Source organism: Aedes albopictus, chromosome 1 (genome assembly GCF_035046485.1).
Source record: "Aedes albopictus strain Foshan chromosome 1, AalbF5, whole genome shotgun sequence".
NCBI lineage: Eukaryota > Metazoa > Arthropoda > Insecta > Diptera > Culicidae > Aedes > Aedes albopictus.
In genome coordinates this window covers 278,315,054-278,342,184 of record NC_085136.1, presented here as the reverse complement: position 1 = coordinate 278,342,184, position 27,131 = coordinate 278,315,054, and the positions used below count along the sequence as shown (strand labels likewise).

General features: G+C 47.2%; 1 protein-coding gene across 1 annotated transcript; it reads right to left on the bottom strand.

The window, feature by feature from the left end:
* Nucleotides 1-13,154: 13,154 nt before the first annotated feature.
* Nucleotides 13,155-14,252, bottom strand: LOC109412581 (esterase AAEL000016). The gene is made up of 2 exons (XM_019686207.3): nt 13,538-14,252; nt 13,155-13,470 (listed from the first exon to the last, which is right to left on the bottom strand). The coding sequence occupies exons 1-2, from the start codon at nt 14,103-14,105 to the stop codon at nt 13,202-13,204; spliced, it is 837 nt and encodes a 278-aa protein (XP_019541752.3). The 5' UTR covers nt 14,106-14,252; the 3' UTR covers nt 13,155-13,201.
* Nucleotides 14,253-27,131: the final 12,879 nt, after the last annotated feature.

Below are 27,131 nucleotides of genomic sequence, written 5' to 3'. Positions count from 1 at the left end.
GGGAACTTTCACCTGACTCGAGAAGCCTGCATACCAAAGGCGATTAGGGTTTGAGGATCTCATTAGTGTCGATATACTGTGAACCTTATTAAACGAACAATTGTATAACAGTCTACGGTTACGACGGTCGAATAAAGCAATGTGAGTTCACTTTTAGTTCATCTGAGCTTCAATCATCCATAAACCTAGCACGATAGCAAAATCTATCACTTAGTGATCAAACCACCCGTAAGTTGTGTCGAGGAAGGAATTGTTAATTACGGGTAAGTCTGGGTCCTTGGACTCAAAAATTAACTGGTTATTGCTCTTATCTTTTTGAGTCTGCTTCGGTCGGATGTACTGTCAGTTGTGATGACTCAGGAATCTACTATACCATACATGTTCCAAGAATCACCGCTTTTTGGATGCTACGTCTCTTTAAATTCTGTTCGTCTAGGCTGGAGGGACATCAGGAGAGATTTAGGGGCAATTGCAGTCTCGAATGCACAATCGGAATTATTCGGACGTCCTCCGGGTGCCACATCTGCTTCAACTCCTCCGTCAGGTCGTGGTGGTATCGTTATCTTGCCGAAGAACTTTGGTTGAACTTCATCCTGCGCTTTATAACTTGTAGCAGAGTACAAATCTGTTGACTTGTTGACAAATCTGTAGAGTTGTGCTTTACAGCTGTATCTGTAGCTCAACAGGAGCACAATAAACGTTTTGATCGCTTTCCCCTTGTTTCCGATTGACAGAAAGCTCCTCAGAATACAGTTGACACGATACAAGAATTTGTTGTGTAGCTCCTCCTTGATCCTTGTAAGGTTGCGACCATTCATTTCCAAAGATTTACATTCATTTGCTATTATCTCAGTTCAGAAGCATGCTATCGAAAAACAATGTATGGATGAATTTAACCTTATAGTTTTATCTGAAAGTTTGCCGAATAACATTGGGGTCGCAAACGTATACCAGAGTCGTGAACGAGCTGTTAAGGCAACTCTCCACGCGGTGAATATAAATTTCATTCACGCTGTGGAAAGTTGCCTTCACAGCTCGATCACGACTTTGGTATACGTTTGCGACCCCAATGTTATTCGGCAAACTTTCAGATAAAACTACAAGGTTAAATTCATCCATACATTGTTTTTCGATAGCATGCTTCTGAACTGAGATAATAGCAAATGAATATAAATCTTTGCAAATGAATGGTTGCAACCTTGGATCCTTGTATCTCTCCAAGTTGCAGGAAGTCGAGGTATTTGTACACTTCGCCTACAACCATATTCCGAATCTCCTCCTGTTCGTTGACGCGGAAACAGCTGACATCCATTAATTGACCCCGGAAAATATGAATTGACCGGTATTTGTCAACTCCGACCTCCACTCGGATAATGTTGCTAAGTGTCACAATCTGCAACAGGTGATGCAGCCTCTGTACTGATTCCGTATTTGTACCATAAAGGTACGAGTGCAGTACTAAATCGAACAGCTTTTTGTAGTCGATGCTCAGGTTTCTCCGCTTATCGGTGGCTAGACCCACCATGACGGCATCTATGATGACCTGATCTTTACATAGCCTGTTTTATTGGTGGAATTGGGGAGCGAATCGGACTGGACTTGAAAAGAAATTAAATTAACAGTTTACAATTAAGGTCTTTATTACTCGATTTCAGAATACAAACTTAAATTCAAATTGAAAATTTCAAAAGCATGGACTGCTTTGATTGTCGATGGCATGCTGCGTTGCATTCACTCGACACTCCTCCTCAATGCTGCTTCTGTAGATAACACTGTTGTCGAAGTTCCTCCAAACGTAGCCTTGCTATTGGCTTTGTCAGAAGATCGGCTGCCAGACTCTCGCTTGCACGGTACTCGTACTGAACAACACCTTTCGTCTTCAAGTCCTTCCTTGGCGTAATGGAATTTTGTTGAAATATGTTTCGTATACGGTTACCGAACTTTTCTGCGTCCAGCATCTTCAAACTGCTCTGGTTATCTGCATATAATAATATCGCGTAAGATTTTCGACTGGAAGTTCAATGTTTTGGAGATTTTGGCTTTCTCAGTCTAGAGAATCCAAACGATTAAATTGGCATTGCCAATATCTTCGTTATCTCACTTAGGTCCTCCAACAGTTTTTGCAGCCAAACCGTTTCCTGGGATGCTTCGGAAAGTGCTACAAACTCCGTTTCTGATGTGGACAAGGAGACGCAGGTTTGCTTCACGAAATTGTACCGCCACAGTACAGAAATACGTACCCGATGTTGGATTTCCGATCGGTATGGCATTCTGCCCAATTGACGTCGGCGAAACCAAACAGACCAGAGGAATTACCGCTGCTGCTCAGTCGAAGCCAGATGTCTGCCGTCCCCTTCAAGTAGCGAACCGTTCGTCCCAGTCACGTTGGGGATAGGGCAACTCACCTTACTGCCTCTCTTCGCATGTCAGTTCCATGTTGTTTTTCAAAGCGCCCACCTTTTGCACTATAACTCCAATTATTTTCAAAAAATTGTGTTCACTTCATGCATACCCTTTTCATGGCATATTGAGCTGTGAAAAGAGGCGTCAAAGATATCAAATTTGTTTTAAATGACCTCGTGAGAGACAAAACTATGATTTGCATTAGAAACGACATGGGACTGACATGCGAAGAGGGGCAGCTTACTCAGGATCGACTGTAATGTACAGCAACTGCCAACTACCTTCTGTTACTCCAAATTGTTTGGAAGCAGGTCGCTGTCCTCTTCTATCTTACAGTATCCAGGATCGATAGGCACGCTGGATGCTTTAGCATCCTGAAGACCGGCAGATTGGACAACACTCTCGATATATACCGCTGGCTGAAGAATTCTCCATTTTGGTCTCGATCAACTTCGATGCCCAAGTAAAGCTTGATATCGCCGAGACTGGTAATCTTGAAATTATTCTGCAGTACCAGCTTCAACGCACCAACGATGCGCTCATCCTCACTCGCCACGATAAGGTCATTCACGTAGTCGTAGAACGTAGCACCACTTGCCACCAACTCGCTTTCTATAGAGACAGGGATCTGCCTTACAGCGCTCGAATCCATCCGCTATCAGAACGTCATTAAGAAGCTGATTCCAAGCACGAGCCGCTTGCTTAAGCCCGTACAAAGATCTCTTCAAACGGCATACCTTGCTTACCTTTCCGCTGACGATAAACCCCGGAGGCTGCTTCATGGAAATTTCCTCTCGTACTCCTCCGGCAGACTTCTGAACAAAATGGCGACCAGCCACTGCAGATCATGATCATCCAGGATTTTCTCCGGCTGCAAATTGTTCAGTTTCTCGAACAATTCCGCCAGCTTCGACACGTACGCTTCCATGTCCCCGTGCTTCTTCAGACGTAGGCTGCAGATTTTCCGCATCACCGAAACTTTCGTCGTCAACGTTTTGACGTAGGACTACGTCTCTCTTTTCTATACCGGGTGTCATTCTAAATTTTCAGAAATCGGCCGCGTTACGTTTGAAGTGGAGATTTTGAGCGTTAATAACTCAGCCATTTCTCGTTGAATTTTCAAAATTTTGGCTCCAATCGATTCCAAATCTTTACACCAATTATGTCCAATATTAACATTTGCTGATTTTCAATAGCAAACTATTGAAAAATTGGGAAAATTAAACCCATGTTTATTCCAGCCAATCACGATCGAGCACATTTTGGATGCTCCCGTCGAATATAAAAGCTACTGCTTCTTCGCATCTTCCCTCATTTGTCTTTGTCGTCTCGACGTGAACGCATCGAACGAGAGCTGCCCACTTTCTTCGTTTGCGTTTTCGCTCATTCTTCTTTGACGGCCGTGTCGGCTCGGTGGCGGTGGTTTTCGGCAAGGGTGCTGTTGCACATTCACCTTCTAACCGTCTAAGGCTGTGACCATAGTGGGTAAGGTGAGATGCGATCGGATGCGATAAGTTATGAGGTGAGAAGAGGGATGTTTGATAGGCCATAGTGCATGAGGTTTTCAATGAGGGTGCGCATGTTGTTTTCACATCCTTTTTTGCCTATTTCGTGCGCATCAACGACTCGCGTGATTTGATCGATGAAGTCGCTTATATGTTGAAGCGCTTCTTTGGATGTGGGTAGTGAAATGATCGTTTCATCTATAAGAGCGGAAAGATAAAATGCACCCGCTTTTTGTTTTGCGCGAGCCGTTTTTTTTGCTATAACTTAGTCAGTTTTGATTCTGTTGCAATAGCAAAAACCGACCTGTTCAAAAAAAATCTGGTGTAACTGTACAAGATTGAGATTATTGAATTAATTATTTAAGAAAAGAATGTATACTTTGTGTACTGGGCTATCTGAGTGTTGATTTCAATTTAAATCAATATGAGACTGTTATACTGATTTTCGGCATTAGAACATTTTGTAGACTACTTGATTGTGCTGGTCTCGGTAAAAAGTAACAAAAAATCGGCAGGTATGTATTATTCAGGGGATAGGTTTTTTTATTACAAAATTTTCGGCGATATCCACGAGAAAAGATGTCTCTAATAAGTACACAAGCAATAAACTGAAATTCTTCAATAAATATGTGTAAAAGTTTTAATAAATCATGACATGTCTCTATTAATTGCAACCGTTCACTGAAATAAATTTTGTTGTCGTTTCCACCGAATCCATGGTAGAATTTAGAACTGTACCAACAATTTTCAACCGAATGCAAAATTCTGTTAATTGTACTGAAACATTGTCAATATTACCATGCGTGTATTACTGTTGACTAAAAACATTCTTGGTTCTACTATTTGGGCATTGTAATTTCGACCATGTAGACTTGAATGTTGCGCGTCTTAGATAAACATGGTCAAAAATACAATGTCAAAATAGTAACATCAAGAATGTTTTTACTCAATGGTACTTCACGCATGGTAATATTGACAATGTTTCAGTACAATTAACAGAATTTTGCATTCGGTTGAAAATTGTTGGTACAGTTCTTAATTTCACCATGGATTCGGTGGAAACAACAAAATTTATTTCAGTGTTATTGAAACATAACTGCGCCAAACACCGTATGCAACCAAATTCATTTAAAATTCGGAGAAAATGGATGTTGAACGGAGGAGTAAACAAAGATGGTGCATCCAATTTAAAAAATGTATACGTTTTTCTGTTTCATTTTTGCATGATGTTCAATGAAATCATACTATTATTTCTCCATGTTTGAATAGTATTCATAACATATTCATATTCTTACATATTCCTCGCACAAAAATATGTACAGTGTACATTACTAAGAGTGATTAGTTAAATGACTCATCGTTGTCAGTATGAACATTTTTTTACAAACCGTAGCAACAAAAGTTGTTTTAGCTCGTAATGCGTGAAACCCATAATGTTATACATCCACCATAACCATACATACCTTGTTGAATGTTATGAGAATGATTTTTAAAATTAGGAGAAATTAATTAATATTTATAATTTTGTATTCGGTGTTCTTTGGTTTTAAGCAGTATGATTTGGATGCATGGTCAATATTCGTGTTTATTTACTCTTTTCGTTAAGGGATCTAGTTTTGCCCGACAAAGAAAAAAGCAGAACCTTTTAATCAGAATCCTTTTAGAAATTAAGTTGAATGTCATAAAACCTTAAACTTTCTAACTTGCACATGAATAACATGCACTGAACAAATGACCATATCAAACATTGATCACTTGACTTAAATCCCAAACCGAGAAAATACTATGTTTTCTTATACCTACACATATAATAATAAAATTATGCTGTAAAAAAACTTCGATTTGATGGAATACTATTTTATATGCAATGAAGCATGTTATTTTACATGGCGATCGATAGACAGTATGATAATTTTTTATTACGACTGGATCGTCAAAATGCAAGTCATTTGAGAAAGATTTGAGTTATGTTTAAAAACAACAACATATTAAAGCATTTTATATTACCTACTAGCGTTCCCAACACATTAAATTCGCATTGCTTTACATACACAACGAGCGCAATCATAAAATCCATACCCGACAAGCGTTCTCTTGCTTTCTCTTGCGTTCTCTTGCGTTCACATGCGTCGAAGCAGCTCCATCGCATCTCCGCACTCATCGCAACTCATCTACTATGTGTGGTTCATGCGTTCTGCATATAGTTTCCACAGAGTGTGCTTCGACGCTTATCCGATCTCTTATCTCTTTGCATCGCACCTTACCCACTATGCGCTCAACGTAACGCGGCAGACCAAGGAAGTGTTTGAACATCGGATTGATCGACGGTGGTGGCAGAGGCAGCAGCAAAATCCGGAATCGCACCCACGGCAGCAAGCGGCGGGCCAATTTTCGACGGCTTCCAGCAAACAGCACGGAGAAATCCAACACGCATTGCGTGGCATGATGAATTGATTTCAACTTCTTCGAAAATGCTTCCTAGAGAGTTAATTCCTGCATCGACCGAGAAAGTGTAGTGAAACCAAATAGTGCAAGATTGAATTCTTGGTGGTGGTTCAGCAACAGTGAGGGCGATCACTAATCTCATCCACGGCAGCAAGCGGCGGGCCAATTTTCGACTGCGTTCAGCATTCAGCACGGGGAAATCTAACACGCATTGCGTGGCATGATTAATTCATGCCAATTTTCTGTCTGAAATCGTTCAATATTCAAACGGTTCTTTTCAGGACCATAGAAAATTATTCCTCAAGAGTTGTGAATCAGATAATTATTTCATTCCATCGCTCGGTAAAAGTGTGGTGCAACCGAAAAGTGAAAAATTGTATGCTTGGTGGCCCCGCAACAATAATGATGCCGGCCACTAATTACTCCACCAGGAATTTAGCAACGCTTTATCCTATCCAGAGCATTTTTCGTGAAACATTGTTTAATTTAACCATTTTTCGAATTAAAATTATCTAAATCTTCCAATATTTTGATTACTTTATTCGTTAAATGAAAATTTTCTCATTTCTCGATTGATTAACCGTTTCAAGCGTCTGGTGCATGCGGGGCGGGACATGCAAACGAAATAAACTGGAAAGCCAGCCGAATGGGAGGAGCTTCATCTGCCAATCTAGGGACAAAAAAGCTGTTCCTCTGATTTCTTTCGTCATTTTCGTTGGATCAGTCAGGCAGGGTGGATGTCACCTCCACAGCTTGAACAGTAACACATCAACCCAGCCGCAAAACTCTCGGCTATCTTGCGGATAGCACCAGGAATCTCATCCATGGCAGAAAGCGGCGTACCAGATTTCGGTGGCATCCTGTATTTAGCAAGGAGAACACCAACACGAATTGCGTGACATGATGTTTTCATGCCATTTCGTTCCTAAAATCGTCAATTAATCAAACGGTCCTTTTCAGGACCACCGAAAATAATTCCTCAAAAGTTGGAAATCAGATAATTTCATTCCATCAATCGAGAAAAGTATGGTTCAATCGAGAAATGAGAGATTGAATTCCGGCCACTAATCGTTCCACCCAGAATTTAGAAACGCATTGTCCTATCAGAACCATTTTTCGTGAAACATTGGGGAGCGTTGAGAAATTACGTCACGTTAAAAAGGGGGGGGGGGGGTGTCAGCAAAGTGTGACGACCCATACAAAAATTTCAGAGATCCCATACAAAAAGTGTGACATAGGGATGAGGAGGGGTTGAAAATGACTAATTTTTGTGTGCCGTAATTTAAGGACGATCCCTTGTTTAATTCTAGCATTTTTCGAATTAAAATGATCTAAATATTTTTATATTTTTTGTTACTTTATTTCTTAAATGAAAATTTCTCTCATTTCTTGGTTAAAAATCGTTTGAAGCGTCCGAAGCATGCGGGGCGGGTCATGCAATCGAAATAAACTGGAAAGCCCGCCGAATGGGAGGAGCTTCATCTGCTAATCTAGGGGCATAAAAGCTGTTCCCTCTGATTTCTTTCGTCATTTTCATTGGATCAGTCAGGGAGGGTGAAGGTGGATATCACGTCCACGGCTGCGCAGCAGCACGTCAACTTCGACGAGTGATAGCACCAGGAATCTCATCCACTGATCACGGCTGCGGTGGGCCTGGCAATGGAAGTTACCTCCGCAGCTGGGTAAGCTGCGCACCAACTCAGCGACGACTCTCGACTATCTATCTGATAGAACCAGGAATCTCATTCATGGCAGCAGGCGGCGGCAGTTTTCGATGGCTTTCCGCATTCAGTGCGGATAATTTTCAATTGTCTTTCTAAAATCAACCGTTATTTGAACGGACCTTCTCAGGGCCAGAGAAAATTATTCCTTAAGAGTTATGAACCGGATAATTTTCGGATATATTCCATCGATCGGCAAAAGTGTAGTGCATTCGAAAAGTGAATGGTTGAATGCTTGGTGGCTCAGCAACAGCAAAATCGATCACTAATCTTTCTACACGAAATTTAACAACGCATTATCTTATTCGGACAAATGTGCCTGGAACATTGCTTCATTCTTATATTTATCGAATTAAAATGATCGTAACTATTCAATACTTCAATTAGTTTATCCGTTCGATTAAAAATTGCCTCAAAGAACGGTTGATTAGTCGTTTGAAGCGTCTGACACAATGTGGGCGGGTCATACAAACGGAATAAACTGGAAAGCCCGCCGAATGGGAGGAGCTTCATCTGCTAATCTAGGGGCATAACAGCTGTTTCCTCTGTTATCTTTCGTCATTTTCCTTGGATCAGTCAATGAGAAGGGAGATTGTCACCTCCCAGCTAGGCAACTGCACACAAACTCAGTGATGACTCTCGGCTATCGTGGTGGCAGCACCAGGAATCTCATCCTCGACAGCAAACGGCCGCATTCAGTATGGGTAAAATCACATTGCGTGATGAGTTCATGCAGTTGCCTTGCCAAAATCTTCCGTTTTATAAACGGTCTTTTCCAGGATCAGTGAAAATGATGCCTCAAGAGTTATGATTCGGATAATTAAAAGCGACAGACTGAAAGCTTGGTAGTTCAGCAATAGTGAAGTCGGCCACTAATATGTTCTTCCCGGATGAAAACAACGTACACACTTAATTTGGAGTACCGTGTTCGGTAAATTTTTGACGAAAATAGAACAGCTGTATACAGCTATATACTGCATTGTTTACCTTTTGCACCAGGTTTGACAGCTGTTGTACTGAGCCTCAGTAAAATTGATTACCGAAGCTACCGAAATAGTTCTGCTGTTCTATTTTCGTCAAAAAAATGCTGAACAGGCAATTCAGGATTGAGTGTGTATAGTCCATTTTACGAGCCGATTTTATGAATGAATTTTGACAGAAGGTAGCGTCCAATAACCCGTGAAAACCAATATCATCATCAACATTGTTGTCACTTCATAAAATGGCTCATTGTCGGAAGAGTTTCACGTTAAACTTAAGTTGAAAAGATCTATCTAATGCCGTTCAATTATCTAATAATTCAGCTGAATAACAGCTTCTTGAGTTAAAGTTAGCTTAAGAGTGATTTGATTTACTCTTATCACACTTAAATTAAATCGCCGACCTCAGCAAACGGATTGCCGAGAATCCGGTAATAATTTTCACTGAATCTCGGTAAAAGTTTTACCGAGATGTCGTTAAAACTTTGCCGAGATCTCGGTAATCAAACTTTTTACCGAGATCTCGGCAAAGTCCACCAAGACTCGGTAATGGTTTACCGAGAATCAGTAAATATTTTACCGAGATATCAGCTGTTGGATTCTCGGTAAACCGTTTACCGAGATCAATTTCTGAATTTAAGTGTGATACAGCAAAAATGTTTGTTGGGTTATGAATGCATTCAGCGAAAGCGATCACAACAACTTTACTCAACACATCAGTCCACCATTTGTATTGTCATAACAACAAACATTGTATATTATGGAAATATAAAAGTCGGAATCTCGTTCCAGTCTTTGTCCTACGTCAACATTGCGGTTATGTCTCAGACATTACCCACTCCTAGTTTTTTTCACGTGGAAATATTCCAGAGCATTCCACGCCTCTGCCGCCGATTTGGCCTTCCTTATGTGGATTAGTTGGTTGTCCTCACGGCCAATCCGATTGACGCCAGCGCTTGCTCGTCCTTGGTCCTCCACGCGTCCGTGACCGGTTCCGGTTTTGCATCCGCTACCGCCGTTCAATCGCCTTCCTTGGTCAGCAACAGCTTCATCCGGAAGCTCAAATTATCGTAGTTAGCTTTGGAAACGACAGCCTGTCTCCCATCTTGATGGACGAATACCAGTTCCGATTCCGTTCCCAATGGCCCATAACCTATTGGCGAAATTGGGTTCTTTAGGGGTATCCAGATTATTTCATTTTCGGAATGTCCGCCTTAAAATTAGTCTAAATCCAAAATTTCATTATTTTTGGTGCCCGGGAACAATTTTTAAAATGCATTTTAAGTTTGTATGGGGATTTTTTTTTTGTTCGGGGCGAACTGTCATTTTATCGATTGAACTGTTATTTTATCTACGAAAATTAAAACGGTTTTGTTTATTTACCCATCAAAACAAAGGTATTGGAATGGAACGCAATAAAATCACGTTATACTCAGAAAATTGAGCTCTTTTTGTTAGCCTATAGAAAGTAGGAATATTTTATTCACTAAACAACCCAATTGGGGAGCGAATTGGACTGGACTTGAAATGAAATTAACTTAACAATTTACATTTACGGTCTTTATGACTCGATTTCAGTATACAAACTAAAAATCTAAATTGAAAATTTCAAAAGCATTGACTGCTTCGATTGTCGATCGCATGCTGCGTTGCATTCACTCGACATGTTTTGCGACATTTTTTCTGGCCCTCGGTCATCACGTTGTTGGAATCGCAATAGCCTTGTATCATCTTCGCTATTACTGACACTGACGACAGCACTTTATTGGTGTCACGAAAAGGCACGTTATTGCTCTGCACTTTTTACTGGATCAGCCAACCACATCCCATTGTTGCTGTGTTGGAAAGGATTCTCTCATAACTTGGCCCAGAACGGTGTGACGTCGCCAAGTAAGGGACTTTCTTCAGAATCAGGCTTGTTGTTTCGAATGAGGTTGTTGAACCTCCTTTCGTTTATGGTAGACATCCGGTTAAACTGCTTCCGCTTCGAACACTCCGCGATCGTTTCACGCATTTTTCACCAGTCCGACCTTTGTCGAATCATGTTTCAAGCGGGTGTACAGCTCTGCCACCGTTCCCAATGTTCTGGCGATAAATAATGTCCATATACCTCCGCAACACAAATCAAATCATACGCCGCTCGGCGAGCTCGAGGAGGAGCTGTAGGCGTGGAATAAACTCATATGGGCGAGAAGCGAGGGAACGCTGGCATCACAGCTTTGGAACAGAACCTTCAATTTGCCAAGGACGAAGCCAATGTCAGGTTGCTGCTCTGAAAGCTTAGCCCATCGCAGTCCGAGAGGTACATCAGCTTTATTCCTCCGAAGCGTTCCAACGCAATTAGGTTCGATGACTCCGTGAGTAAGTTGAAAACCTTATTCGAAACTCCAGAGTATGTAATGAGCAGATGGTATCGAAGCTCAAGTGCAAGTCAAGAAGGAAATCACCGTGAACTTCAAGACGTTTGCTTATTGGTTGAGCAAACTGTGTATCAATTCCGAACTTGGGAATCTTTCGGGGAGGATCAATTCAAGTGCTTCATGTTCGTGTGTGGGTTGAAGGCTGAAAGCGATGCTGAGATCATGACAAGTCAACGGTAGGCGAGTCAGACATGACACAAGATCGAGCAGTATGCGTCAACTTCAACGACAGTCCAAGCTGCAACAGCGTCGGACAAGCTACTGAAGCTATAGTTCCAGCGTAGCTGCGAAATCACCAACAACAAGGGAGAGAAGCGCACTGGTAAGATCTACGAAGTGAAGGAATCTTGCGATTAACAGCTTCTTAAACGCGTTGACCGTGGCTTCATTGTTAGCGCGAACACCAGAAGATCGTACACATATACGGCGACGATGTCTCTCAGTACTCTTGTTCCATACGCGAATTGTTTGCTCAAGTCCAACGGAGCTTTCTTCAGACGACATACCTTACCGCCGGTCACTACAAAACCTTCCGGCTATTCCATGTAGATCTTTTCGACCGTCAAATCGCCTTAAAGAAACGCAGTTACTGCGTCGAGCTGATGGATCATCAGTCCAAGACTCACAGCTATTGGACAGCCGGTGGACGCATAAATGTCCCATGTGCAAAAACAGACAATCGAGAAAATCGCGTCCGAAGTTCGAAAAAAGTAAATTGTCTCAACTATGAAGTATAAGTGCTGAATCGTGTTCTAACATCAACCAATTTTTAATTTGAGCACTATTTTTTGTTTTAGAGCGATTTTATAGTTCCATAGGATTGCCAATGAAACGTGACGCTTATGCGTCCACTTTTAGGAATGTTACAAATCGGCCATACATTTTTTCAACAATTTTCGGAACAAACTACCTATTTTTATTTCCCCATATGATAGTACCCCACGATACATGGTCATGGGCAGCAAAATCTCAATATTGCCAAAAATGCACATGGGACACTTATGCTTCCACCGGCAGTATAGCTGTGAGCAGTATACTGCAATAACATAACGAACTACTAGCGAACAGGTTTCTGCGCAGCCAACTCGTACAAATCGTACCTTGTACCACTCGATCGATTTTGGAGGAGAAGAACGCAGCACGGGCGGTAATGCTGCAGCAAGGATCCCGGCAGAACGTATAACGTTACTAACAGTAGCGAAAACAGCAGACTCTCCTCTTTCGGAAGAAAAATCGCCACCCGGAAGAAGCAGAATGCGCCAAAATAGAACTGCTGTGCCGTTCCCATGAAACACGGAAATTCTACCAGAAGCTCAACGCATCCCGCAACGGCTTTGAGCCACGAGCCGAGATATGTAGGGTTAAGGACGGACACCTCTTGACGGACGGACGTGAGATAATCGAAAGGTGGAAGCAGCACTTCGATGAGCACCTGAATGGTGTGGAGAACGTAGGCACGGGAGACCACGACAACAGAGGAAACAACTACGTTAGTACAGCTAAGGGCAAAGCGGTTAATAGTCCGAATCTGATGGAAAACCGATAAGCTACCGGGTAGGAGTGGAAAAGAAGTGTTCATCCGATTCTTGATTTTCCAGCACCGGCATCAAATTCAACTGCCAAAAACAGATCGAGACCACGGACACGGACCATTTCGGAAACAAAAGAACAATGTCCAACTTACCGATCAGCAAAACTTAACTGTATTTAGATTCTTGGTGCCTGTCCTAATCCGAATCGTCATCGTCGTCCTCGTCGCCGCCATGAACGCCATTCCCCCTACTGCCGCTTCCAGCAAGACCATTATCGTCCAACATGATGCTGTTGGCGGCCGTGGCATTCTCGATTTCCTTCGCCTCCAAGTGGAACTGCAACCGCTCGCGGAAGAACTCCACGTAGGTTTGCTTGTGAGCGGCTTGAGCCGGCAGAAAGTGTCCGCCCGGATGCGTTAGAATCTGCGGATCCATGAAGGTGTCCGCCAAAGCCATGCTAAGGTCTGTGAATGAGCGAGAAAGGATTAGCTGTGTTGAAACGCGGGGATCTAATAGACCGCAAGAACTCACCCTTCGGGATAATCTCATCCGCCTCGCCGTAGATGTGCAGCGACGGAATCTGGACCTTGGTCTCGTAGAAATTCAGGTGCACCAAGCTTCCCGATCGGAACCCGGATGACAGCACGGCGAATTCCGGCTTAATCGAGGTCATCCCCCGGGCACTCAGATCGCACAGCAGCCCCACGAAGCAAGCGCCCTGCGAGAACCCCAACAGTCCGCTGCACCCCTCATCCTTCCACACCTTCTCCACCAGCTTGAGGCTTTCCTCGAACCCGATGGCCGGTCCGTTCCGGTTCGTGCCCTTGAAGGTGCCGTCGTCCTTATTGAACCACCAGCTGCGCTGAGTGGGATCCGGCTCCGTACCCGGATCAGCGTCCGCCAGCGGAGGGGCAATGTGCGGCGCCGTCACGAACACCAGCTCGGCGTACTTATTGATGAACTTCCGTAGGGAGCCGAGTTTGGATTTGAAACCGTCGCCGTTCTGCCGGTACCCATGCAGGGCCAAAATCTTCAGCTTGGAGTCCGGTTCCACGGGTTTGGACGATTTTGCAGCTGCTGCAGCCGTTTCGTTGGCCATCGCACTAATTAGATTAGGGACCGAGCGACGAATCTTGTGGGGATATTTACGGGAAACAGTCGCGATTCCGTGGTGTGTTTTGGATCTCCGCTGCTGCGCGCTGCCTCGCCGCCACCGACTGAATCACGCGAAACACTCGAAAGGAAGGAAGCAAAGGAGTCGCGAAGTTCCTCTTTTTGACATTTCTGCTGCCATCAGCCTCATCGGCCACAATTCTTTTCTGGTCGTCCTCTTTTTCTTGAATCATGACACTGAATGAAACCACTCAGCAAAGGTTTGTGGGTTTGCTTTGGTTTGTTTAAATCTATCTAAATATCTATCTGACAGACAGACAGACAGACAGACAGACAGACAGACAGACAGACAGACAGACAGACAGACAGACAGACAGACAGACAGACAGACAGACAGACAGACAGACAGACAGACAGACAGACAGACAGACAGACAGACAGACAGACAGACAGACAGACAGACAGACAGACAGACAGACAGACAGACAGACAGACAGACAGACAGACAGACAGACAGACAGACAGACAGACAGACAGACAGACAGACAGACAGACAGACAGACAGACAGACAGACAGACAGACAGACAGACAGACAGACAGACAGACAGACAGACAGACAGACAGACAGACAGACAGACAGACAGACAGACAGACAGACAGACAGACAGACAGACAGACAGACAGACAGACAGACAGACAGACAGACAGACAGACAGACAGACAGACAGACAGACAGACAGACAGACAGACAGACAGACAGACAGACAGACAGACAGACAGACAGACAGACAGACAGACAGACAGACAGACAGACAGACAGACAGACAGACAGACAGACAGACAGACAGACAGACAGACAGACAGACAGACAGACAGACAGACAGACAGACAGACAGACAGACAGACAGACAGACAGACAGACAGACAGACAGACAGACAGACAGACAGACAGACAGACAGACAGACAGACAGACAGACAGACAGACAGACAGACAGACAGACAGACAGACAGACAGACAGACAGACAGACAGACAGACAGACAGACAGACAGACAGACAGACAGACAGACAGACAGACAGACAGACAGACAGACAGACAGACAGACAGACAGACAGACAGACAGACAGACAGACAGACAGACAGACAGACAGACAGACAGACAGACAGACAGACAGACAGACAGACAGACAGACAGACAGACAGACAGACAGACAGACAGACAGACAGACAGACAGACAGACAGACAGACAGACAGACAGACAGACAGACAGACAGACAGACAGACAGACAGACAGACAGACAGACAGACAGACAGACAGACAGACAGACAGACAGACAGACAGACAGACAGACAGACAGACAGACAGACAGACAGACAGACAGACAGACAGACAGACAGACAGACAGACAGACAGACAGACAGACAGACAGACAGACAGACAGACAGACAGACAGACAGACAGACAGACAGACAGACAGACAGACAGACAGACAGACAGACAGACAGACAGACAGACAGACAGACAGACAGACAGACAGACAGACAGACAGACAGACAGACAGACAGACAGACAGACAGACAGACAGACAGACAGACAGACAGACAGACAGACAGACAGACAGACAGACAGACAGACAGACAGACAGACAGACAGACAGACAGACAGACAGACAGACAGACAGACAGACAGACAGACAGACAGACAGACAGACAGACAGACAGACAGACAGACAGACAGACAGACAGACAGACAGACAGACAGACAGACAGACAGACAGACAGACAGACAGACAGACAGACAGACAGACAGACAGACAGACAGACAGACAGACAGACAGACAGACAGACAGACAGACAGACAGACAGACAGACAGACAGACAGACAGACAGACAGACAGACAGACAGACAGACAGACAGACAGACAGACAGACAGACAGACAGACAGACAGACAGACAGACAGACAGACAGACAGGGTGGAAGCTTGGGAATCTTCCCGAAGCGAAAACCGTTCACACACCCGTGTGAATTACCACCTTTGGCGCTTCCTTCGGGGAGTGACCGGGCTTCTGGTCTCCAGACAGCTCAAGAAGAGGATGCCTAGGATGTGGCGGGGGTTCAACAGTGGGCTCTGTTGGATTCCCATAAAAAGCCACACATCTGCAAGCAACTCCGTACAAGCGACCTGGTACCGCTTCCAAAGTGCCTTAGCCCAAACACCCGGCGTGCCAACCGGCACATTAGGATCGACGCCAGTAAGACCCTAATTATGGCAAACTGGCAGCACATGGACATGGACACGAGCAAGGAATACGTATATACTACCAAACGCTACAGAGCTGACAACCGTACTATTCCACTACCCTAGTAAGAATGGGTGACACCTTTCCGAAACGGCGAGTGGGCTAATGGTATGGTTGCCCCCGTCCCGTTAAAACCTTGGCAGGCCTCCAAGTACGTTCCGAACTCGGCACCTTAGCCGGTGGAAGTAGGCTCAGTTGAACATTCCTGACTAATGCCGATCTGGCTCTGAACACGGTTCCCCATAAAGGACCGTGTCAACCCTAGCATGGCCTCACTGCTTGCAAAGATCACCATGGGATCACGACGGCAACTACTTACGACGGGCGAAGATAGCGGCTTGGAGGGGGGACCCAACCAGATGGAGAAGAACAACAATCACACAACAACGGAGGTAGCAGATGATAAGGATGCGAGCGCATTCCTAAGGAGCAGTAGGTTGACACGTTCACCGGTAGAAGCTTTTAGTATCGCGGCAACGGATAACAGCAGCACGCCACGAGGTGGGCAACATGGACTCTTCGGAGCAAAAGGGGTAACGAGTCAAATGTCCACACCAAGCGGTAGCACTAAAGGAGGGCCCCCGGTGTCTACACCGAGCAGCAGCACCACTCAAGAAGGCCTACAACTTGCGAGGCCCAAGGTGTCAATGGTGGAATTGAACAGGAAGGTCATCGAGCTGCACGAATACGTAAAAGGCCGTAACAACGTGCACACTGAGATTAAGCAAAGGGTGTCGAGCCTCAGGTATGCCGTGTTGGAAGCTGACCGCGAGCACACAGCGTTGCGTAAGAGAGCTGAGACTGCTGAAAAGGCTTTGAAGCTGGCTTTGGAGCAGATTGCGGCGGTGGAAGCATCAACAGAGTTACAGGAGACGCCGAAAGGGCGCAGAAATAAGAACTCGAACAAGCGGGATAGAGAAACACCAGGCGAGGAGGAACGCCCGAAGAAGACAAAGAATGTTCAAGGTAGCGAGGAGTTGAGCGACGAGAGAGCCAACGGCGATTGGAACGTCGTCAAAAATCGCAAGGAGAAGAAGAAAAATCAGCCCAAAAAGGAGGAAACGAAAGGGAATAATCGGATCGATAAAGGTAGAAAGCCGGCTCGAGACGAAAGGAGATCCAAAGAGAACAGGCAAGAACGCCGTCTGCCCCATCGAGAGAGACACATGGGAGACGCCCTGCTGGTCAAGGCAAACGACCAACAGTCGTACGCAGCAATCCTCAAGAAAGTCCGAGAGGATCCGGAGTTGAAGGAACTGGGTGAGAACGTGGTGAGAACCAGGCGCACTCAGCAAGGAGATATGCTCTTTGAGCTGAAGAAGGATCCGGCGATTAAAAGTTCTGCCTACCGAGAGCAGTTCGCCAAGTCATTGGGCGACCTCGTCGGGGATGGTGGGAACGTGAAAGCTTTGTGCCAGGAAGCAACGATCGAATGCCGATACCTGGACGAGATCACAACAGTGGAGGAGCTTGGGCGTGAACTGAAGACGCAATGCGAATTGGGAGAAGAGGTTCTAACGATCCGTCTGACGAAGGGGTACCAAGGCACACAAACAGCGATGATTCGACTGTCGGTGCCTGCGGCTAGCAAATTGTTGAAGGTAAGCAAGGTACGAGTTGGTTGTTCAGTGTGCCCGCTGAGGGTCGCCGCCCGAATAGCAAGGAGTGACCGCAAACGGGTGTTGAGATGCTTCAAGTGCATGGGCTTTGGACACATGTCGGCCAACTGCAAAGGCCCAGACAGATCTGAACAATGCAGAAAATGCGGAGAGAAGGGACACTTTGCGAAGGACTGCTCGCAAGCGCCAAAGTGCATGCTCTGCACAGCGGAAGAAGGAAACGTCCATTCGACGGGTGGATACAAGTGCCCTGCATATAAGAAGGCGATCGCAGGCCAACAGTAATGGAGATAATGCAGATCAACCTGAATCATTGTGATACCGCACAGCAACTGTTGAGGCAGTCAACAACGGAAGCAAAGTGCGATGTTGCGATTATTGCAGAGCCGTACCGAGTTCCTCTCGGTAACAACAACTGGGTGTCAGATAGCACGGGAACGGCTGCTATACAAGTGATGGGAAGATTTCCTATTCAGGAAGTGATTGCAAGCACGTACGAAGGTTTCGTCATCGCCAAAATCAACGGTATCTTCATATGCAGCTGCTATGCACCCCCAAGGTGGACAGCGGAGAAATTCGACCGGATGCTGGAGGAGTTAGCCGACAAGCTGGTTGGACGTAGGCCAGTACTGATCGGCGGAGACTTCAATGCGTGGGCCGTGGAGTGGGGTAGCAAGCTAACCAACGCAAGAGGTTACAGCCTGCTGGAAGCACTAGCGAGGTTGGAGGTACAACTGTGCAACGTTGGCACCGTAAGCACATTCAGGAAAGACGGGCGGGAGTCGATCATCGACATTACCTTCTGCAGTCCATCGCTAGCAAGCAACATGAACTGGAAAGTAAGCGAAGAGTACACCCACAGTGATCACCAGGCGATCTGCTACAGCGTTGGCCAACGGAACCCTACGGCCATGCAGAGAAACAGAACATGCGAGCGAAAGTGGAAGACGAAGGCCTTCGACAAGGACCTCTTCGTTGAGGCACTCCGTTTGGACAGTGACACTCCAGACCTAGATGCGGTAGAGCTAACAAGAGCGATTACAAGGGCATGCGACACTACAATGCCACGGAAACGGGAGCCAAGGTACAGACGACGTCCTGCGCATTGGTGGAAGAGGGCAAGAAACCTCCCGGATAGGGAGGAGCGGAAGTTAGCGTTCCAGGAGGCCAGAGCCGCATTTAAAAAGGAGATAATCGTGAGCAAGTCGAACTGTCACAAGGAGCTATGCCGAGAGGCCGACGCAAACCCCTGGGGTGACGCGTACCGAGTCGTGATGGCAAAGATTAAAGGTCCAGCGACGCCAGCAGAAATGTGTCCAGACAAGCTGAAGGTAATCGTGGAGGGTCTCTTTCCGAAGCACGAACCAACGACGTGGCCACCAACACCGTATGGTGAGGAGGACGAAGCAAGTGCGGAAGCTCGGCAGGTCTCCAATGTCGAGCTGAAGGCAGTAGCGAAAAAACTGAAAGGGAACAAAGCCCCGGGTCCGGACGGGATCCCCAATGTGGCGTTAAAATCGGCGGTCCTAGCTTACCCCGACATGTTCAGGACGGTGATGCAGAAATGTTTGGAAGAAGGCCACTTCCCAGACATATGGAAGGTGCAGAAACTGGTTTTACTGCCAAAGCCTGGAAAACCGCCGGGGGATCCAGCATCGTTTAGACCGATATGCCTGTTGGACACACTTGGGAAGCTGCTGGAGAAGGTCATCCTTAACAGGGTGGTGCCGTTCACAGAAGGAGAACGTGGACTGTCACAGCTGCAGTTTGGATTCCGGAAGGAAAAGTCGACGGTGGATGCTATCCGGACGGTTCTGGAGAAGGCCGAGAAGGCGTCAAAACAGAAGAGGAGAGGAAACCGGTACTGCGCCGTAATCACAATCGACGTCAAGAACGCGTTCAATAGCGCCAGCTGGGAGGCCATCGCCGTAGCGCTGCATAGAATGCGAGTTCCAGACTACTTGTGTCGGATCTTGAAAAGTTACTTCCAGAACAGAGTCTTGGTGTACGACACTGAAGCTGGGCAGAGGAGGATGAAAGTGACGGCGGGAGTTCCACAGGGCTCCATCCTCGGGCCAACGCTGTGGAACGCTATGTACAACGGAGTGCTTACGTTGCAGCTACCCACAGGCGTCGTGCTCGTGGGTTTCGCGGACGATATCGTCCTATCAGTAATAGGCGAGACACTGGAAGAGGTGGAGATGTTGGCGGCAGAATCGATCGGCATCATCGAAAACTGGATGGATGGAGTCAAGCTAAAGATAGCCCACCACAAAACGGAGGTACTTTTGGTGAGCAACTGCAAGGCAGTGCAGCGAGCGGAAATCTCCGTCGGAGAACACGTAGTAGCGTCGAAGCGAGAGCTGAAGCACCTGGGTGTGATGATTGACGATCGGCTAAACTTTAATAGCCACGTCGACTATGCCTGTGAAAAGGCGGCGAAGGCGATCAACGCACTGTCGAGGATTATGCCAAACACCGGTGGTCCGAGAAGCAGCAAGAGGCGGTTGCTAGCTAGTGTGTCATCTTCGATACTGCGGTACGGAGTCCCAGCCTGGGGTGCGGCGCTGAAAACAAAGCGAAATCGGATGAAGCTAAACAGCGCGTTCCGGCTCATGGCCATGCGAGTAACGAGCGCGTATAGAACAATATCGTCGGAGGCAGTTTGTGTGATTGCAGGGATGATCCCGATCTGCATCACCTTGGAGGAGGACATCGAGTGCTATGAGCGGAGGAGGACCAGCCAAGTGAGAACGTTGGTGCGAACGGCCTCAATGACAAAGTGGCAACAGGAATGGGATTCCACGGAGAAAGGGAGATGGACCCATCGGCTCATCCCTGATGTGTCGACTTGGGTGAACAGGAAGCACGGAGAAGTGAACTTTCACCTAACCCAGTTTTTGTCTGGTCACGGCTGCTTCAGGCAGTACCTACATCGGTTTGGCCATGCCGCTTCGCCCTTTTGCCCGGAGTGCGAGAACGTGGAGGAGACACCGGAGCACGTAGTGTTCATCTGCCCCAGATTCGAGGAAGTAAGAAGATCGATGCCGGCATTAAGCGTGGACAACGTCGTCGACGAGATGTGCCGCACTGAAGAGACGTGGAATGCGATCAGCAGGGCAGTCACAAAAATGCTGACGGAGTTGCAGAGGAAGTGGAGGAGCGACCAGCAAGCTGGGATCGCTTAAAGAGTAAGTGCATAGACGATGAGCACAGATTAGAAGCGACAAAAAGTGCATGAGCACTATAACAGAAAAGCGCATGAGCGCATTGCCCCCCCTGAAGCAGTCGCATCAGTGGTACCAGGGGGATTGAGGCATCTAGGTGTAGCAGAGTTTTTCCAATCGGTTTTCTCTGCTGGGGAGGTTGGGAGGAAAAAAAAAAAAAAAAAACAGACAGACAGACAGACAGACAGACAGACAGACAGACAGACAGACAGACAGACAGACAGACAGACAGACAGACAGACAGACAGACAGACAGACAGACAGACAGACAGACAGACAGACAGACAGACAGACAGACAGACAGACAGACAGACAGACAGACAGACAGACAGACAGACAGACAGACAGACAGACAGACAGACAGACAGACAGACAGACAGACAGACAGACAGACAGACAGACAGACAGACAGACAGACAGACAGACAGACAGACAGACAGACAGACAGACAGACAGACAGACAGACAGACAGACAGACAGACAGACAGACAGACAGACAGACAGACAGACAGACAGACAGACAGACAGACAGACAGACAGACAGACAGACAGACAGACAGACAGACAGACAGACAGACAGACAGACAGACAGACAGACAGACAGACAGACAGACAGACAGACAGACAGACAGACAGACAGACAGACAGACAGACAGACAGACAGACAGACAGACAGACAGACAGACAGACAGACAGACAGACAGACAGACAGACAGACAGACAGACAGACAGACAGACAGACAGACAGACAGACAGACAGACAGACAGACAGACAGACAGACAGACAGACAGACAGACAGACAGACAGACAGACAGACAGACAGACAGACAGACAGACAGACAGACAGACAGACAGACAGACAGACAGACAGACAGACAGACAGACAGACAGACAGACAGACAGACAGACAGACAGACAGACAGACAGACAGACAGACAGACAGACAGACAGACAGACAGACAGACAGACAGACAGACAGACAGACAGACAGACAGACAGACAGACAGACAGACAGACAGACAGACAGACAGACAGACAGACAGACAGACAGACAGACAGACAGACAGACAGACAGACAGACAGACAGACAGACAGACAGACAGACAGACAGACAGACAGACAGACAGACAGACAGACAGACAGACAGACAGACAGACAGACAGACAGACAGACAGACAGACAGACAGACAGACAGACAGACAGACAGACAGACAGACAGACAGACAGACAGACAGACAGACAGACAGACAGACAGACAGACAGACAGACAGACAGACAGACAGACAGACAGACAGACAGACAGACAGACAGACAGACAGACAGACAGACAGACAGACAGACAGACAGACAGACAGACAGACAGACAGACAGACAGACAGACAGACAGACAGACAGACAGACAGACAGACAGACAGACAGACAGACAGACAGACAGACAGACAGACAGACAGACAGACAGACAGACAGACAGACAGACAGACAGACAGACAGACAGACAGACAGACAGACAGACAGACAGACAGACAGACAGACAGACAGACAGACAGACAGACAGACAGACAGACAGACAGACAGACAGACAGACAGACAGACAGACAGACAGACAGACAGACAGACAGACAGACAGACAGACAGACAGACAGACAGACAGACAGACAGACAGACAGACAGACAGACAGACAGACAGACAGACAGACAGACAGACAGACAGACAGACAGACAGACAGACAGACAGACAGACAGACAGACAGACAGACAGACAGACAGACAGACAGACAGACAGACAGACAGACAGACAGACAGACAGACAGACAGACAGACAGACAGATTGTTGTGGCAGTCGACAACAGAGACGAAGTGCGATGTTGCGATCATCGCAGAGCCGTATCGGGCAGGGGACTGTTATGGTCTTCTTGTTTTCTTACCCCGCATTAAAATTATGCTGCTGTGTTAAAAGATAGGTTGTCAGCTTGAGCCCTACGCTTGAGCCGCTGTTATGCTGGCTACGAAAACATTGCATTGGAGGGATAGGGATGCCAATTCCTTGGTATCGGGTTCCTCCTGAGAACGGCAATTGGGTAGCGGATATAGCAGGATTGGCAGCTATACAAGTTATGGGCAGATTCCCTATAGAGGAAGTGGTGGAAAACTCTTACGAAGGTTTCGTGATCGCCAAAGTTAACGGTGTCTTCGTATGTAGCTGCTATGCGCCTCCAAGATGGACCGAGGAGCAATACAACCGGATGTTGGATGCACTCACTGACACGCTGGTAGGACGTAGGCCAGTAGTCATCGGCGGCGATTTCAACGCCTGGGCCGTTGAGTGGGGCAGCCGGCAAACCAATGCAAGAGGATATAGCAGGGGGTGGGAAACTCGGCACAAAGTGCCCGGCACACTCACCGGCACACTCGCCGGCACATTTATGAAGCTGGCTGTCATCAAACTGGCAGTACTTTTTTGTGTTTTTTTTTATCTTCTGGAGGAGAAAGACAATAACAAAAACAACTTTTATCAAAACTTTTGATAAAATAATGCAACAAGAATCGAATGTGTTTAGGGCTCGAAGCGCTGCATTTTTTTTCTAGCAGTATGACCTCGAGTATGACAAAGTTAGTCTCTATGGCTCGCTCTATGGTATAACCCGATGCACACTAGCGTTAATTCATGCTGCGTCGCCGCAGCGTTCCTGAATCCTGTGGGGTATGCGGTGGCGTTGCGTGCTGCACACGGTTCGGCCGTTCGGCGCGGTTGCATTTCGTGTGCATTCTCCCATTTGATGGTGTGTAACTCAGGAGGCACCTGCGTGGACGCGCCGCCTGTGTACATCGGCAGGGAGGAAAAACAAGGATGAGGACCTGAACTTCTGCATCTCTTGCTACAGCATCAAGATCAAGCCTTGCCGATTCAGACTGTTTATTCTATCGAATGAGCGCAGCAAGCGGGTAAATTATTTTGCCAAAACCCAGGCCATAATCATGATCTCCTGCAGGAGATTGCTTTTGATTACAATATTTATTTAAGTTGTGCAAGAATCAGGATCGGAACATAAAACAAAACAAGCGAAAGGTTGCCAGATACATAAAAAAATAATGAATCAACTGACAGCATGACTGCCAGCACGCCAGCACCGGCCGGCACACTTCGGCACAGTCGGCACATCACCGGCACATTTGGCACAAAATGAATTGTGCCGAGTTTCTCACCCCCTGGGATATAGTCTACTTGAAGCTCTGGCGAAGCTGGACGTAAAGCTGTGCAATGTAGGAACAGTCAGCACATTCCGCAAAGACGGTCGTGAATCCATCATCGACATTACATTTTGTAGTCCATCGTTGATGGAAGACATGGACTGGAGGGTGAGTGAGGAGTACTCCCACAGCGACCACCAGGCGATCCTCTACAAGATAGGCCAGAGAGCTCCTACGTCCATACAGAGAACTAGAACTTATGAACGGAAGTGGAAGACGAAGGACTTCGACAAGGAGACTTTTATCGAGGCACTTCGGCCAAATAGCGATGCGGCAAACCTCGACCCAGGGTGGTTGACGGAAGCGCTAGCAACGGCATGTGACGCAGCAATGCCGAGGAAGATTGAACCTAGGAACGCTAGACGCCCAGCGTACTGGTGGAATGCGACGCTCAGCACCCTTCGTGCGACTTGCCTCCGAGCTAGGAGACGAGTTCAGAGGGCAAGAACCGAGGCAAGAACTGCGGCCGATAGAGAAGAGCGCAAGGTTGCGTTCCGTGAAGCTAGAGCTGCCTTCAAACGAGCTATCAAGCAGAGCAAGGCGAACTGTTACAAGGAGCTATGTCAGGAAGCCGACGCTAACCCCTGGGGAAATGCCTACCGCATCATAATGGCAAAGCTGAAGGGCCCAATGACGCCAGTCGAAATGTGCCCAGACAAACTGAAGGGTATCGTGGAGGGTTTGTTTCCAAAACACGATACAACAACGTGGCCACCTACGCCGTACAGCGAGGGCGATGCGGAATTTGACGTAAACCGACTGGTCTCCAACGACGAGCTCGTTGCCGTGGCGAAAGCATTGAAGGTGAAGAAGGCTCCCGGTCCGGATGGAATCCCCAACGTGGCGTTGAAAGCAGCGATCCTGGAGTATCCCGATATGTTCAGGTCAGTGTTGCAGAAATGACTGGAGGAAGGCATTTTTCCGGATATATGGAAGGTCCAAAAACTAGTGCTGCTGCCAAAACCAGGAAAGCTGCCGGGAGATCCAGCATCGTACAGGCCGATCTGTCTGTTGGATACGCTCGGAAAACTCCTGGAGAGGATTATCCTTAACAGGCTGACCGAGTATACCGAAAGTGTGAGAGGGCTGTCCACGATGCAATTCGGCTTCCGCAAGGGAAAATCGACGGTTGACGCAATTCGGACCGTCGTTGAGATGGCGGAAAGGGCATCCTTACAAAAGCGGAGAGGAGATCGCTACTGCGCCGTGGTAACGATAGACGTTAAAAACGCGTTTAACAGCACCAGTTGGGAAGCTATCGCCGTAGCCCTGCATAATATGCGGGTCCCCGACTATCTGTGTAGGATTATAAGGAACTACTTCCAGAATAGGGTCCTTGTGTACGAAACCAACGTAGGGCAGAGGTCGTTTAGAGTGACAGCAGGTGTTCCACAAGGGTCAATACTTGGCCCTACGCTCTGGAACGCAATGTACAACGGTGTGTTAACACTGAAGCTTCCGGCAGGTGTCATTATCGTGGGGTCGCAGACGACGTTGTATTAGCGGTATCTGGCGAATCAATCGATGAAATCGAAGTGCTGGTATCGGAGGCAATCGACACAGTCGAAAGATGGATGAATGGAGTGAAGCTGCAGATAGCCCATCACAAGACAGACGTGCTCGTAGTCAGTAACCGCAAAGCAGTGCAAAGGTTGGAGATCACGATCGGAGAGGAGAGAATTTCATTGCAGCGCGCGTTGAAGCACCTGGGCGTGATGGTCGACGACCGCTTAAACTTTAACGCGCACGTTGACTACGCCTGCGAAAAGGCGGCGAAGGCGGTTAACACAGTAGCGATGATTATGCCAAACGCGGGCGGTCCAAGAAGCAGTAAGAGGCGCCTCTTGGCAAATGTTGCAACCTCAATACTTAGGTATGGAGTGTCAGCCTGGGCTCCGGCGCTAAAAACGAAGAGAAACCGTAGAAAGCTGGACAGTGTGTTCCGGCTCATGGCTATGAGAGTCGCGAGTGCGTACAGAACAATCTTGTCGGAGGCTGTATGTGTTATCGCTGGGATGATGCCCATCTGAATCACCCTGGAAGACGTCGAGTGCTATCGGAGAAACGCAAGGAATGCGAGAGCAGCTGCTAGAATGGACTAGCTAGTGAAGTGGCAACAAGTGTGGGACAATGCGGCGAACGGAAGGTGGCCCACCGACTGATCCCAAATGTGTCGGCGTGGGCGAATAGGAAGCATGGGGAGGTGAACTTCCATCTGACGCAGTTTCTGTCCGGGCATGGCTGTTTCCGGAAGTATCTGTTTCGATTCGGTCACGCGTCTTCCCCTCTGTGTCCGGAGTGTGTGAACGTGGAGGAAACACCGGCGCACGTCGTCTTCGAATGCCCTAGGTTCTCGGAGATGCGCAGGGATATGCGCGGCCTGACGGTCGACAACATTGTCGAGGAGATGTGTCGCCACGAAGACACGTGGAACGCTGTCGACAAAGCAATAACGGGGATGCTGTGCGCGCTGCAGAGGAAGTGGCGCGAGGACCAAAGAGTATTGGGTCGCGATCGGAGTAGGCATGATCCACCGCCGGGGACTTGACCGAGTCGTCCGTTGCGTAGTACCGGTTATAGGTCGTCGGGGCGCCGGTGAACCGGAAGTCTA